Source organism: Dreissena polymorpha, unplaced genomic scaffold (assembly GCF_020536995.1).
Source record: "Dreissena polymorpha isolate Duluth1 unplaced genomic scaffold, UMN_Dpol_1.0 chrUn004, whole genome shotgun sequence".
Lineage (NCBI taxonomy): Eukaryota > Metazoa > Mollusca > Bivalvia > Myida > Dreissenidae > Dreissena > Dreissena polymorpha.
In genome coordinates, this window is record NW_026273318.1 from 408,438 (window position 1) to 423,876 (window position 15,439).

The following is a 15,439-nucleotide window of genomic DNA, read 5'->3' on the forward strand; positions in this document are numbered from 1 at the left end:
CTGGACGGGTGATGATGGATCAGATAGGTGGATCGACATTGGAGACGGTATAATGTCGATTTCCGATTCTCTTATTGCCTGGAACACAATGTCGCTCCTCTTCTGCACCCTTGCAACCAACCGGTCCTCAATCCCAAGCAATTGCGCGATATCCATATAAAGATCTGGATAGTCCTCTTCAGCCCAGGGACCTTGAGGTGGAGTCTGCGAAGGAGCGATACAATCCTGTCGCCGCTTCAATGCGCTCAAAGACTTTTGATTTTGGAAGATCCCCTTCTTAATGGTGGCCTCATAGACAGAAGGTCCATCTTCCAAATAGGCCACAGCACCGAATTCATCTAGTCGGATGTATGAAACACTTCCAGAAGATTTTCGTTTCCTGGATTTTGCAGACGATTCACATCCCAACTCCCAACCCTTAATCCATGAAGAAATCCCTGGAGATCTACCTGCAGCCCACTTTGTTACAAGATATTTTGCGTAGGGCGCAGTGGTGCTGTAGGGGTTTTCAACTTCATGGCACTTGATGAATGCAGCTGGCTCCGTAGAGAAGTAGAAGGCCACCTTATTGCTGAAAAGGTCATTTGGTGCTACTCGGAGCTCAATGGGGTGCTTTGACTTCGCGTGGTAGCGTAAATCACCAGACCGGCTGAAGAGTTTGGGTCGATGATCAACACAGAAGGGGCAGATGAGTTGATATCCAAATTGGCTTGTATCCTGCAAGTACACAAGGGAAATACCTTACTGATGAGCTAATATGCTTTAACGTAGAATCTTATCATTTTCTGGAGTAAATCGCAATCGGGGGATCAAGCCAACTTCATTACTCAGCGTATGGTGCGCACCATTCATCATAGGCTTCAATCTTCATTTAAGCATCATCATTTGTATCGGTATCAAATTATCATATTGCAGGATTCATGCACATTTTAGAAGTTTGCCATCGAGTGATTGCAACCACAGCGAAGATTAAAAAAATATATATATATAATAAAGTGCAGATTGTATTGTTGTAGGAAGTGGTCTGTGTGAAGATAACAATTTGTGAGCTGTGTAAATTGTACTGATAAATATCTACTTTGCGTTAAGAATCCATTAAGGGATTTCGCTTCCTTTGAATCGCATCAACCTGTCAACATGGATTGGTTTAGCTTTGTGTTTCTGGGACTTCTTTATAAGATAGACAAGATCGTCTATCTTTCCTAATACAAGATATGGCCCTTGTCATTGTGGACGTAGTTTACTACATACACTTGGTTTGCGTGTTGAATCCAGTAACCAGACAGGGTCACCAACCTTGAATTGCCTAGTTTTTGCGAGAAGGTCATAATGTCGCTTGCGGTAGACCACCTTTTTCGCAAGAACTTTACGAGCAACATCATGGATGTGTTCCAAATTTGCACGTAGGTCTGACACATAATCGTCAGGAATAGGTTTTTCGTTTGTACCAGACCCTGGTGGCAGTCCAATGCAGGCCTGCAAGGGCAATGTGATTTCCCTACCAAAAACCATTTTGTTGGGAGACTGCCCGGTGCTAGTGTTGATGGAAGACCGGTAAGCCATGAGCACTTGTGGCAGAAACTGGTCCCAAGTTCGTTGGTTTGAGGCAGAGTACATGGTGAGCATGGTACCTAGAGTGCGGTTAAAGCGCTCTACCATTCCGTTGGACTGCGGATGCAATGGAGTGGACAGAGTTTGCCTTATTCCCAACAAGTCGCACATGTTTTTAAAAAGAGATGAGGTAAAACAACTACCCTGATCCGAATGTATTGATAGAGGGACTCCAAATCGCGAAACATAATTGTCGACAAATGCTTTTGCAATAGTTTTGGCTTCTTGATTTGGTATCGCAATGGCTTCAGTCCACCGTGTAAAGCAGTCGCATATCACAAGGACAAATGCATAACCAGATTCAGACCTGGGAAGCGGCCCATATATGTCCACAGCACACCGCTCTAATTGGGCTAAGGTGTGATTCTGACCTAGGGGTGACTTAGGCGGCTTAGATTTCTTGCGTGATACGCAATGTGTACACATCGCGCAGTACCTCTCAACGTCTTCTCGCATACTTGGCCAGAAGAAAGTTTGCCGAATCTTTCCTATTGTCTTCTCGACACCCAAGTGAGCACCAGACGGAATGTCATGGAAGTAATAAAATACATCTTCTCGTCTGTGAGACGGCACGACAATATGATCCCATTTGTGAAGCTCATCATCATGCCATGTACGTACTAGGAAACCTCTACTAACGTTCAATCGGTCCCACATGCGCCAAAGGATTTTGACAGCAGATGCTTTGTCGCTGACGGCCTGCCATTGTGGCCTTGTCTCAGAACCTTCAAGAGCTTGAATGAGGTATGCAATGCAAGGATCTCTCAGCTGCTCGGTTTTGATTTCTGTGGGTGACCAGTTACTAAGAGTAGCCATTGAAGGTTTGCATTGGGAGTTTTCATTTGCTTTGGATCGTGTAACGGCCCTTAAGCGATCATTGTCATGCTTGTCTACCTCAGGCAGACAATTTTCAGGTGTAGCAGTTTGTTGCTTGGACACTTCATCGCTGAGGCGTTGTTGCCGGGCACAATTACAGCACGGATTGCGTGAAAGGGCATCAGCATTCCTGTGCTGTGACCCACTACGGTGCGTAACCTCAAGGTTATACGTACCAAGCTCCTGTAGCCAGCGTGCAACTTGCCCAGTAGGGTGCTTCAGGTTTTTCATCCAGCTTACCGCTGCATTATCTGTCCGGACAAGGACTGGCTGTCCGTACAAATAGGAGTGAAGTGCTTTCAATGCATTTATTACAGCAAGCAACTCCTTCCGTGTAACACAGTTTGCTTTTTCATGGGAGTTGAGAGCCTTACTGTAATATGCAATCACAGTTTCGGTCCCGTTTTGAATTTGTGAGAGGACAGCACCAGTTGCTATGTCACTGGCGTCAGTGTCCAGGACAAACTTGGAACCAGGAACCGGATAACCTAGAATTGGTGAGGAAGTTAGAGAAGTCTTTAGAGATTGGAATGACTCGTCGCATTCTTGTGACCACTCAAATTTGGAGCTCTTATCCGAAACCTTTTGCAAAGGTTTCGCTTTAAGCGCAAAGTCCTTGACGAAGCGCCTATAATACGAGCAAAGTCCCAGAAAGCTCTTAACCTCCTTTGCATCTCTCGGCGTTGGCCATCTCAGCACTGCTTCAATCTTTGCTGGGTCCGTAGAGATACCATCCTCTGAGACAATGTGGCCAAGAAATTTTATTTTATTTTGAAACAAGCTGCATTTTGAGGGCTTACATTTAAGGTTAGCATCAAGAAGCCTTTCGAAGATATGTTCAAGGCGGGCTAAACCTTCGGACACAGTGGCACATGGAACAACAATGTTATCCATATATAGGAGACACTCCTCCCACTGTAGACCTCTTAGAACGTTCTCCATCAGCCTTTCGAATGTAGATGGAGCATTTGCCAGTCCAAAACTCATTACTGTAAATTGGTACAGCCCCATCGTTGTTGCAAAAGCGGTCTTTTCTTTGTCAGCATCACTCATACCGACCTGCCAGTAGCCGCTATTAAGATCAAGCGAGCTGAAATATTTGGCGCCAGAAAGTGAATCGATGCAATCGTCAACCCTTGGTAGCGGGTATGCATCTTTGATGGTGACGTCATTTAGGCGCCGATAGTCTATACAGAACCGCGGGGGTGCCATCTTTCTTGGTCACTAAAACAACTGGAGAAGCCCATGTACTGCTTGACGGCTCTATGATGCCACGTTCCAGCATTTTGGTAACTTCTTCCTTTTCAATTGCACGTTTACCAAGTGGTAAACGCCTTGGCGGTTGCCGAATTGGTGCAGCTTTACCAGTGTTGATGACATGTTTGACTAGTGAGGTTCGCCCAATGTCCTCAGAAGATTTGGAAAAGACAGGCCTGTACTTGCAAAGCAAGTTTTGAAGATCAGATTTTTCCTGATCATTTAGATGGACTGAACTGCGATCATACAGATCAGTAAGGTGCTGTGGCAAAGTGTTACATTCAACTTGTTGTGTCACACGTGCAACACGATGTTGTTGCGTGTTTTCAAAGAAAGGTTTGCAGGTGCCAAGATGCATTCGTTTGAAGATTGTGACAGGTTCTGAACCATAGTTAACAACATTAACTAGAACATTCTCTGAGTGTGTTTCAACAATACCGCTCATGGGAAAAACTTCCTTTTCAGCCATAACATCAGGATCTGGTTCTACAAAACCAAGTGGTGCCATATATTCAGCAAGGGGAATATTGACTGGAACCCACATTCTAGAATGTGCAGGTATCTTGACCGTGTCACGAACCTCTACACGACATATTTGACTGGAGCCGCCCACAGTTTGAAGTGGTACAATATCGGACCCCATCACCAAACAGGACTTTCCGTAATTGATGTGGTCCACATTTTGTCGAAGAAAATCCTGACCTAGGATTCCATCTGAATCAATGTCACCAACAACAAAAGTAACATCGTAGCACTCCTTACCAAGCTGAACCACAAGGTCGACTTTGCCAAGGATGTTCATTTGTTGCCCACTCAGCGTGTGAAAAGATTGAGTAACTGGGGTCATAGAATTGCAATATTGTTGGATATTTGCAAATGTTTGAGTAGAAATCAAAGACGTTGTCGCGCCGCAATCGACAAGAAATCTAACAGGCTTAGAAGCAACCGTGCCAGTAACATAGAAACCATTGTCATGTGTGTGTATCCGCACCGGCTCGTGCAGAATGCATTGGAACAACGTTATCATAACAAGGTGTGGGTCTGTTAATAATCTGCACCGACTCTTGACCCTCAGAGTCGGTTGAAACTAGTTTTCCGACCTATTGTCGTTCATCTGGCGGCGAGATGAAGAGCCATCAAGAACATTGTGTTTCTGCTCAAACATGCGATTGGGCGGTTGTTGATTGTGGTGTAGCATTTTGTTGGTGTTTGTGAACCTGTTTCTCTCAGTGTTGTTCGGGCAATCGCGCCAGTAGTGATCATTGGCTTTGCATCCAAAGCAACCAGGTGATTGGGGCTTTTTGTGGCGAGAGTTCTGAAATGGTGGGCCTCTGGGACAGACCTTTTCTAACCTGTCCAGACGTGACTCGATACGCTGAAGACACTTGCGCATATCAGTGTCAGAGTTTGTAGAGCTCTCTTCACTGAGTGCCCTTACAAATGTGGAATGCGTACCAAGAACTGCCTCGTAGCGCTCAATAACATTAACAGCATCTGTGATTGTGCGACAGCCATTATCAATGCACCGACACTGTATATCGGGTGAAACCTGTTTATAAAGTTGATTGAGTGCAAGGCGCTCTTGGGAATGTATGTCCAGGTCTTGGTAGGCTCTCTGGGCCAACTGGCGTAGGTCATCCGCTAGAGCTGCAATTGATTCACCCCTTTGCCTGCGCCGGCTTTCGAACTTCAAAAGCCAAAGGTTTTGATGCTTGCTCTTACTGAAGCGCGAAGCAAGTCTTCTACAGAGCAGAAAATAATCCCTTTTTTCAGATTGGGGCAAGCTCATTTAGAATGACCTTGCAGAGCCACGTAGGCAGCTGGCCAAGACAAGACATTTGGATTTATCATCCCATCCAGAGAGCTCTGCACAGTCCTCAAAATGTGACATGTATGCTTCAAAGTCACCGGAGCCCTCATAATTATCTGGCCTTATCAATGAAGGATGAACTACTGGAATTGCAGGGGGTGCAAAGTTACCTCGATGTTCGAATCGTGGTCTACTAAGTTGTGTTTCACGATGTGTGTGTGAACTGTTATTGTTTGAAGAGAAATAGTGTTCTGCATCGCCTGTCACATTGACAAAACGATCGTCATCAGGCATGTGTCGATCAACTGAAGGGCGATGGTTTTGGGTATCATTTTCGTCATTCTCATGTTGCTGATTTTCAGTGTTTATGTTGTCTGAAGTGTCATTATTTGAACGAAGATTAAATGAGATATCAGGGTCTGGGGATGCCATCTTTTATGTGGTGTAGATAATGTAGTAGTTGTAGTTGCACATAGTAATAGTTGAGTGTGACCTCGGTTTACTGATTTGTGTGATTGAATAAATTTAAACTGCTTTAATATCAATGTGTTTAACGTTAGGCTGGGTTCGTATCACTCGGAAAATTATTTAAAAATAAACCGCGCTTCTGACACCAATTGTAATACTTAGCCACTTCGAAGTTGTCAGGATAGAACAAACGACCGAGTTAAGGTTTAACAAATCTATTCAAATCGTAGAACGCGACTTAAGAAGTTTGGTTTACGAATAAATAACTATAAGTATGATGAAGGTGCGCAGCATCACTGTTACTTGATTACTATTTTAAATAACTTAAAAGAATTCTTAAGAGTTTACAGAACTATTCCCTACCATTATGATGGCTTTAGCTTAAGCTGGTAGGTTTCCGACTTTTAAATGACGTGGATTTTGAGTCATTGACCGAGGTGAAGAATCCGTGATGCTGCGCGCTATTTATAGTGAAGATGCTTTAGGATTCCGAAACTTAGGCGTCCCAACCAATCAACATGCACTTAGGAATTCCTTAACCAATAAAACAAGTTTACAAAGAGCCATTTTCCTAAACAGCATTTCGGAATCCTAAATCAACAAAGTAAGTCAATAATATGAGTTGTTACATTATAAAAAGCAATTTGTATTAAAACACATAACATTAATACATAATATCAGGCAGAAATGTTCTGCATTTAAATTCTGTTAAACATTTTAATAATACAATGGAAACATAAAACTATATGATGCATAGGCTTTCTACGCCTAACAAAATAGTTCCAAAGCATTTGCAACAGGAACATAACTTTACCAAAATGCAATACACAAATGCATCCTTAGATTAATAATACAAGTGAAAGCCATTAATTTTGGAGAACAATAGTTAGGAATAACAAATTATATTGTGCAATTGAAAATGTAGGTCGTATTCCTACACAGCTGGCTGACAGCGTCATAGTAAACAAACATGGAGCGTATTTTTGGATTGGAATTACTGAATTGTGACAAACAATGGATTGTTAGCAAGTATCTGGAGTTAATAAAACATATGTAAGTAGATTTAATTGATAATTTCATAACTATTACATATTACAGTACGTCTAGATTTGAGACATAATACATCAATTGCACGTGTTCGTATTCGAAATAATTGCAGTTAACTAAATAAACTTAATATCAGCATCATTCCCATATAAAATCAATACAATATTCAACTGTTGTGTTTAGTGTTATCTACTGTATAGTTTGCGAATGACTTCATGATCATTTATGTATATCCGTTTCCATCGTTACATGTTTTTACTATCTCAAGGGAAAGGTCATTGATAATGTCGCAGAACTAAGGGTCTAAACCCTTTTCCAATATGTACATAACAGTTTCGTCCAAAGGTATACATTTATAAAAATATAATTGTTGATTTAGCAAATTAAATATGTTTAATTTAAGTTATAGAGTTTTTATTTGTATCAAATCTTACAAAGGTTTGCTAATAAATGAGGAACTCTTTTGATAAAAATAATAAATTTCATAGTGGCTATATATTGTTATGTTATGTTTAAACTATCCTTAAACCACAAGCATTACTAACGAAATAAAAATGTTGTAGGCGAAAGCAGATATGAACCTAAAATATAAGTATGAATGCACAGGTAATTATTATTTTTATGTATACCTATGTTTATGGTTTTGGAGGCATTGTCAAGACAAGAAAGAACGTATTGGCATGGCGTTCTTTTGCAGGACGTTGTATAAATTTATATCAATACATGTGGATTCCGCTTTAAAATAAAGATGTCCAAATATGTTTGATTCATGTTCATAACAAATATTAATACAATGAAATAAGCAGTGATTAATCTTGCAGTCACAGTTAATCACAGTTTGGTTTCCAATAAATATCCGTACCGACATATACATCTATAATTGTAACCATAATTTTCATGTAAACACTAAAACTAAATTCGTAACATATAATAAACAGATTATACACATCCCGGATGTTTCCTATCTTGCAGGACGTTGTATGTGATGGGGAGCTACGTGGTTGGCCGTGACGACGCCAGTCGCATTATTCGGCGCACCGTCGCCCGCTACATGATGGCTGCCCTCATCCTTATTCTCCGCTCATGCTGCGTCTCCGTCATGAAAAGATACCCCACCATGGAACATATTGTCAAAGCAGGTTCAGTGACATTTTTGTTTTATAGAGATACCCCACCCTGGAGCAAATTGCCAATCCTAGTTTCAATGTCTGTAAAATAATACTACATATTACCCAACATGGAGCAAATTGTCAATGCGGGTTTTAATACCTTTGCGTTTCCTTTGAGTAGAGATACCATACCATACCAAGGAGCAAATTGTCAATGCTGGTTAAGATGACTCTGAATTACCTGAAATAGAGTTGTCCGCCATTAAATACATTGCCAATTCTGATTCCAATGACTTTTGATTATATTTAAGTGGAGTTTCCCTACCACGGCGTACAGATATCCTATTTGGAGCAAGTTGTCAATTCCGGTTTACATGAGTTCACATTTCCTTTGAGTAGAATAACCCCACAATGGGACACATGGTACACGTGTTTTTCTTTGCCTGGATACCCCACATTGAAGCTCATTGTCATTCAAAGTGATGCAAACTTTAATGACTACATTGTTTTAATTTTCTTTCGTGGAAATTATTAGTTATGTTAGTTTTTTTGTGCTTCTTCTGTAAAAATGTTTCATTATATCGTTTAAATGAATTATCTAGCTTGAATGTGGTCTTCTTTGTCTTGACTGAAACTAGGATGCTTTCCGTTGGAAAAATACATGTTTTGTGGTTTATTATCGGCGAGGTAGTTGGTCTGCTGCTATTATATGTAAAAAGTAGAAATGTTTTCTGATATTGTCCTCAGTAGCTGCATCTGTTAATCTTTCTTTTCTAGAAGAAAAGAAACTCTAGATATGAAACAAACCAATCAATAAACTGTCATACAAAATATTTAACTCATTTTCGTCTTGACGTACATACATTCATAATGGTTTAACATTAATTTGCATTCATTCCATGCATTGTTTTTGTGAACACCTTGAGCATATGTCTACAAAATGGTATGGTCATAAGAGCAGGGAGTAGTAGAGAGTTGTAATATAACATCTAGCGAACACACTTAAAAGCACTTAAGCTGTCAAAAAATTACTAAACAAATACAAGTTATTATCCAGGTTTTCTGACACAAAATGAGGTGGTAGATTTCGAGAACGTCAACTGCAAGTACCACAAGTTCTGGGTGCCACTGGTCTGGGCCAACACTGTCATCACAAATGCCAGGAGGGAAGGCAAGATCACAAGTGATTACGGCTTCCGACTCTTAATAGAGGTGCGCGCGCAATCTCTTTTATACGTCCACTTCTACCGAAACGGTTGTAATTACTATTAGTTGATCTATGAAATTACTTTAGATTGATTGAGTATTGAGAATAATCCACATTTTATGCATGTATCGATCTTAAAAAAGGTATCGTAAGGTCTTTAATTTCCTCCATTTTTTTAGCAATTGTCGGCAATTTTTTCTGTGTTTCTTAAAATCGATATTAAAAAAAGTTAAATGGATTACTTTGATGTGGAGGAAATTCACTGGGAAGCTTGGATATTAGAACAGAACAGAACAGAACAGAAAGTTTATTCATATAACTCCAGTTCATCGTTACATATACATTACTGACAATATATAAGCAATAAGCACATGCATAGTAATGCGAAAGTGACCTTAATAGTACATAAAAAGGTGTTAAAAATGCACTTAGGCCATAATATCACTGAACGTTTGCATGTAATTTATCAGTTCTCATTTTAAAAGCATTTTTACAATATATTGCGAGTTTATTTAGGACTTTTGTTTTAGTGTTTGTAAACAAAAGAATAAATTTATGCATACTAGATCGGTTATAATAGAATTTGTCAATATACATTTTTCTTATATCGGTATAAAGAGGACATACAATTACAAAATGGTATTCGTCTTCAATATCACCTGAGTTACATATGATACATTTGCGTTCGTTTTTAAGAATATTTATATGTCTCCCAGATTCAATTTTTAACATGTGAGACGAAAGTCTTAATTTTGATATGTATTTTCTTAAATTAAAGTTTTGGATTATGTTAAGATAATCAGATAGTTCAAATCGATGTTTCAATTCTTTGTATAGAGTTAATGAACTTTTAACATTTAAATCATTTAGCCACACACCTAAGTAAATTTCAATAAATCTATTTTTAAATATCGGAATACATACACTTGCATTTACTGATTCTGGATACATCCAAACATCTACAAAACCAGTGTTTTGTAGCAAGTCCCGTACTTTGGTAATCCAATTGTTACATCGTATTATATTTTCAGCACCATTTCTCATATAACATAGTGTACTATATATATTAGACAGGAAGTGTATATTTCGATATCTGTGGTTACTCGAACAAACATTGAGATACGGACATATGTAAACAATGTCTTTATTTTGTAAAGGATAGTAGGGTCTTTGATTCCCTCCATTTTTGGAGGAAATGTCGGCGAATTTTTAGGCGTTTGTTAAAATCGATATTAAATCACAGTAAAATGGATAAATTTGAAATGGAGGAAATCACTGGAAAGCTGGGATATTAGACAGAAAGTGTATCTTTCGATATTTGTGGTTACACAGACAAACATTTAGATCCATACATACATGTATGTAATGTATTTATTTTGTTCGAAATCCTATTATGTTTTTTCAAAAATTAAAAACTTTGATTTGTCGACATACTCATTGTTATATTAATAAAATTTTAAAATTATTGTTTATGTTGAGGTAACGTATCACTATTTATTCCAGCAACTGGCCGATTTTCGCGACAGGTGCTCGATCTGCTTCGTGTTCGACTGGATCACAATCCCGCTGGTTTACACTCAGGTTCGGAAACGCGATGTTCCTATACCAGTTTTTTTTAAGTCTCTATAATTCAGTTTGTACGTTTTATAACCATATTTTGTGATGAAGAAACTTGTATTTTATAAAAACTTCGGTTGCAGAACAAAATATATCACTATATATAGCATAAATAATATAGTTCTTCTTGTGTTTAATACGTTAGATTCCCAACAAAGTATTAAAGTATATTGCAATATGTACGTTCTAAAGTTTACAGCTACCTTGTACGCGTTACAGGTCGTGACATTGGCGGTCTACATCTTTTTCGGTGGCTGCCTAATCGGCCGTCAGTACGTGGATAATGACAAGGATGAAATTGACCTTTACGTGCCCGTGTTCACACTGCTGCAGTTCCTCTTCTATATGGGTTGGCTCAAGGTTCATGACTTCCTTATTAAAACATTAAAACATTTTTTAAAAAAGCCTAATGAAGCACTCCCCGTCGATTAAAGAAAAACTACTAAAAGTCGTATTTGAGAAGAGATACCGGACTTTGTGACTTGCATGTTTGATAACTATGAACACGCCCAACACGTCCATATCACCTGCCATTTTTAACTTCAAATTGACTTACTTTTAGACTTAAACCTGCTGTAATCGGCCAATTATTTAATTCTTACAAGGCTTCCACTGTGGGCTTATGCGTTTATTGAACGCATCATCTTGTTTTTGTAATACTAGAAATGTTTGCGTCTGTAAAATTCATCCCTTGTTTGATCCACTGTTTGGATTTTTACAGCATTACCTAATTATTTCAGGTAGCAGAGCAGCTCATTAATCCATTCGGAGAGGATGATGACGACTTTGACATGAACTGGCTTCTCGACAGACATTTTGGGGTACAAAATCCTCATTTTCAATTTCCAATTCACTCATACAAAGCAAGGTCCACACGTGCCTTTTCAATAATATCCTTTCTATCCATGTTTCACACGTAATCAGTATTTTGTATTATAGTTTACATAAAAGTAAAACTAATCCGATAATTCTATCATCTATCGTTAACTCTGCCACGGAATTTTACTAAATATTCACACTTTCATCTCTTTTCTTATTTTGGATCTTTACCATTAGCTGGAATAAATCGTCGGCACTGTTTCAGAACCAAAAATTGACGCTCTAAAGTATCGTCTGTTTTAACTCGGTATACGATTTTTAGCTCAAACCTTGCGTCTGATATGACTTGAAAAATTGAGGATATCGAGCTTTAAATGTAGTATGCTCTGAACTTTACCATGTTTAATTATCGTCTGCTTTTTGAAGGCGGCAATGTGCTTGGTTGACTACTGCCACCAGGTGGTTCCTGATCTCGTGAAGGACATTCACTTCAACGAAATTGTCACGGAGGATCTGCCGTACACCGAGGCCTCCATGGCTTCACGCAGACCCAATTTTATGGGATCCACGTACAATTTAGCGTAAGTACATATCCTCTGGTATCAATTCTTAAGGCTTAAAATACAATTATACGTTTGTGAAAATTATTGTACGAAATCAGGTGAACGAGCAACTCTAATGAAGTATTAAAGCACTCCTTTGCGGTAAACTTTTAACGCTACAGGTTATGCTTTTTTAGAGAAGTACACCACGCGTTTTAATGCGAGTTTCATTTTATTTGCAACTTTTGAATTCCTATTTCATTATGATAATTTCAATAGAAATAAACAGGTAGAAAATAATGGGTTATACAAGTGTTGTGTCTATCTTAGAAATTAAAGACACGAACATTTAATTTAGTTTGTTGTTCATGCTGCCAACAAACATAGAGACATTTATGTGTATTTTGAAATTATTTCGGGAATATGCACTGTTTAATATCCACCAGAATAAAGGAACAAAATATTTTGTCGAATATGCAAATGGATACAAAATCTCTTTTCTGAGTGGGATCCGTACGATGAGGTGCAGATAAATAGTACATGCGCTATTCCATAAATGTGCAGCACAGCTGTATACAAGTGTGAAATAGACGCATTTATATAAAAGTTTTGACGAATAACACAATAGTGGCAGTGTAGTAAGTACTTAAGTTAGTTGAATACGAACACTCTTTAGTGTATTTAAAACATTACACATACAGTACTTCATTATCTCGTTTGCTTTACTGTTAAAGGTCTTCAAAGACTGTCATGGTTCCTTTGCAGGCGACCGAGTTTAGTTCAGCAGCGTCTTGTGTTGAACCCAGAAGCATACGACCTAAACCACACTGGTTTTGCCGGTTTGCACCGCCGCTCAACAGCCCAAGGGGATTCCAACTGGAGCCTCTTCCGACATAAAGAGAGTCTGCAGTAATTTCACTAGTATTTTATATTCATAGTATGTGTATATAAGATTGTAATAATTATTGAGGTGATAATTTATTATGTTAACTGTATGACAATGACATTTAGATGCTACAACAGTATAAAAGAGAATACTATGCGTTTGTCATTGTGTACTGGGCTTGATTCGACGAATTGAATACTTTTTTTACACGGAGAGGCTTCTCGAAATGTTTTTATTCAATGCATCTATATATTAAAATTTAAGAACAAAAACATGAGAATTCTAAAACAATTTAACCAGTCTTCAAGTCTTAAACCCAGTTGATCTTCAACCACAAATGGCAAAAAAGTAGTCCGCTACGAACATGAAGTATGAATGTAAATGCAGGTAGGCATGTAAATCACAGGTTTTTACGACACCCAGAGTTTTCTTCTGCAGTTGATGAATTCATATATTGAACAGTCATCTTCATCGTCCCCATTTATATACATGTATATTTAAAAAAAAACTTATCAACAAGCTAAGGACGCTTTTATCGTAATATTTAACATAAGATTCGAAACTGACCGTTAACGTAAGGAATCATAACGTTATCTCATTTTTCATGGGTCTGGAAGGGAAACAAACATATTTTTACTTTGGCACAGTTAATGGGGGCGGGCTGGGTAAGGTTTATTTGTATGAACTTTTAACTCGCAGCTTTATTAACGATAAGCTATGAAGTAATCTAAGAAGTTAACGCATACGTATGAAGATGTGCTCATCTGTGTGTTGTTGGTGGAGATATATCCAGATTTTTTTAAACGAGTTTATGATCTATACACGGTCTTTATCCGAATACTCCCTACACAGTTTATAAACATTACCGCAGTATATGTACTTGATATTTTTATGTACAGTCATTCTTTTTTGGTAAATTCATTCAAATATGCACGAGAATATTTGGAAACAGTTTTTTATAATGCCTTAATACTGTGTGGATTGTTTTCAAATATCTTAATACTCCGCAATTTGGTTTCAAAATTTTTAATACTATGTAGTTTGTTTTCAAATATCCTTATGGTCCGTATTTTGTTTTCAAATAACTAAATTATCCGTAGTTTATCCGTGGTAAAAGTCATTCGTTAAATGGACATCTCTGTGAATATGTATTAGCGTATCAAAGTGTAATATTAAGATTTAAAGCTTTTATCTGCCTTTATTCTGAAGTGATCAGTATCTAGCTCATTATACATTTTGAGTCATTAACGACTAGAAACGATTTTTTTATAAAAGAATTACGGCAAAAAATATTACGCTCTTCGGTTTAAATACAATTACATGTATAAACATAATTGCATAAGTGTCGATTTTTTTCCACACGACTTACGCACGCTCGCTTGTGTTATGAGAGTTCAGATTGATTCGCTAGTTATACATATACTTGTTGTTTCTTTTTCAAGGATAGCCGACTCTCAAACTAACCTAAATGTCAATCCGCTTCCCAACGGTAATTCAGGCTACGGACCTCTTGACGTTTCCATGACATCACTCATGCGAGCCGGTCGGAGCGAGCGGGCGGGGAGCGTCGACAGTCGAATGAGTGATACAAGCTTTGTAAGGCTTTGTGTATTGCTATTCGTTCGACATCGGCAAGTTCCAAAAGACTAATGTCTAAGTACACGCGTACTTCACCTGAATGTGTACACTCTTTTCCAGTCATGCAAGTATGCAAGTAACGGAGCGATTTGACGTGGTTATATGTTATATTACACATATAGCATTATTGTGAGTGTAAGTTGACGTTTAACGAAAATCTTACATAACATGCCGTGTCAGATGCAACACGAATTTCCAACGTTAACATGTATTTCTATTCTTACTGAAGATGAAGTTATCGCATCTATTATAATTCCCAGCTCTCAGCACGTGGGTCACTTCCCACAAACGAGCTTCCAGAATACGTCCCCTTACGACGCGCGCGTCATTCCGTTGGGGAAGTTCCCCACAGGCCCCTTAAGCGGGCCATCGACGGCGAAAGAGAGCAGAGATGGGGTTTCCCGATGAACCTTTTTCACCGGAAGGGTTCTAAATCTACCAATGAAGACATCGTGACGGGGCAGTCACATTCGTCTGATAATAATAACGACGATAATTCGCCGCTAGTATCACCGCCTGCGTTAAACAAAGGGTAAGTGTTTATGGAAATCT

General features: G+C 38.6%; 1 protein-coding gene across 2 annotated transcripts in view; it reads left to right on the forward strand.

The window, feature by feature from the left end:
• The window catches only part of LOC127863291 (bestrophin-4-like), a 47,367-nt gene that overhangs the window by 15,541 nt on the left and 16,387 nt on the right, over nucleotides 1-15,439 (forward strand). Inside the window, exons 3-11 of one of the 2 annotated variants that reach the window (XM_052402710.1) lie at nucleotides 8,042-8,208; nucleotides 9,236-9,390; nucleotides 10,889-10,966; nucleotides 11,222-11,362; nucleotides 11,743-11,823; nucleotides 12,248-12,402; nucleotides 13,129-13,272; nucleotides 14,692-14,845; nucleotides 15,148-15,419. In XM_052402710.1, the coding sequence (XP_052258670.1) occupies nucleotides 8,042-8,208; nucleotides 9,236-9,390; nucleotides 10,889-10,966; nucleotides 11,222-11,362; nucleotides 11,743-11,823; nucleotides 12,248-12,402; nucleotides 13,129-13,272; nucleotides 14,692-14,845; nucleotides 15,148-15,419 (1,347 nt within the window). Of the gene's footprint in view, nucleotides 1-8,041; nucleotides 8,209-9,235; nucleotides 9,391-10,888; nucleotides 10,967-11,221; nucleotides 11,363-11,742; nucleotides 11,824-12,247; nucleotides 12,403-13,128; nucleotides 13,273-14,691; nucleotides 14,846-15,147; nucleotides 15,420-15,439 lie in introns of those variants that run through there. The other variant, XM_052402709.1, reaches the window with a different exon arrangement.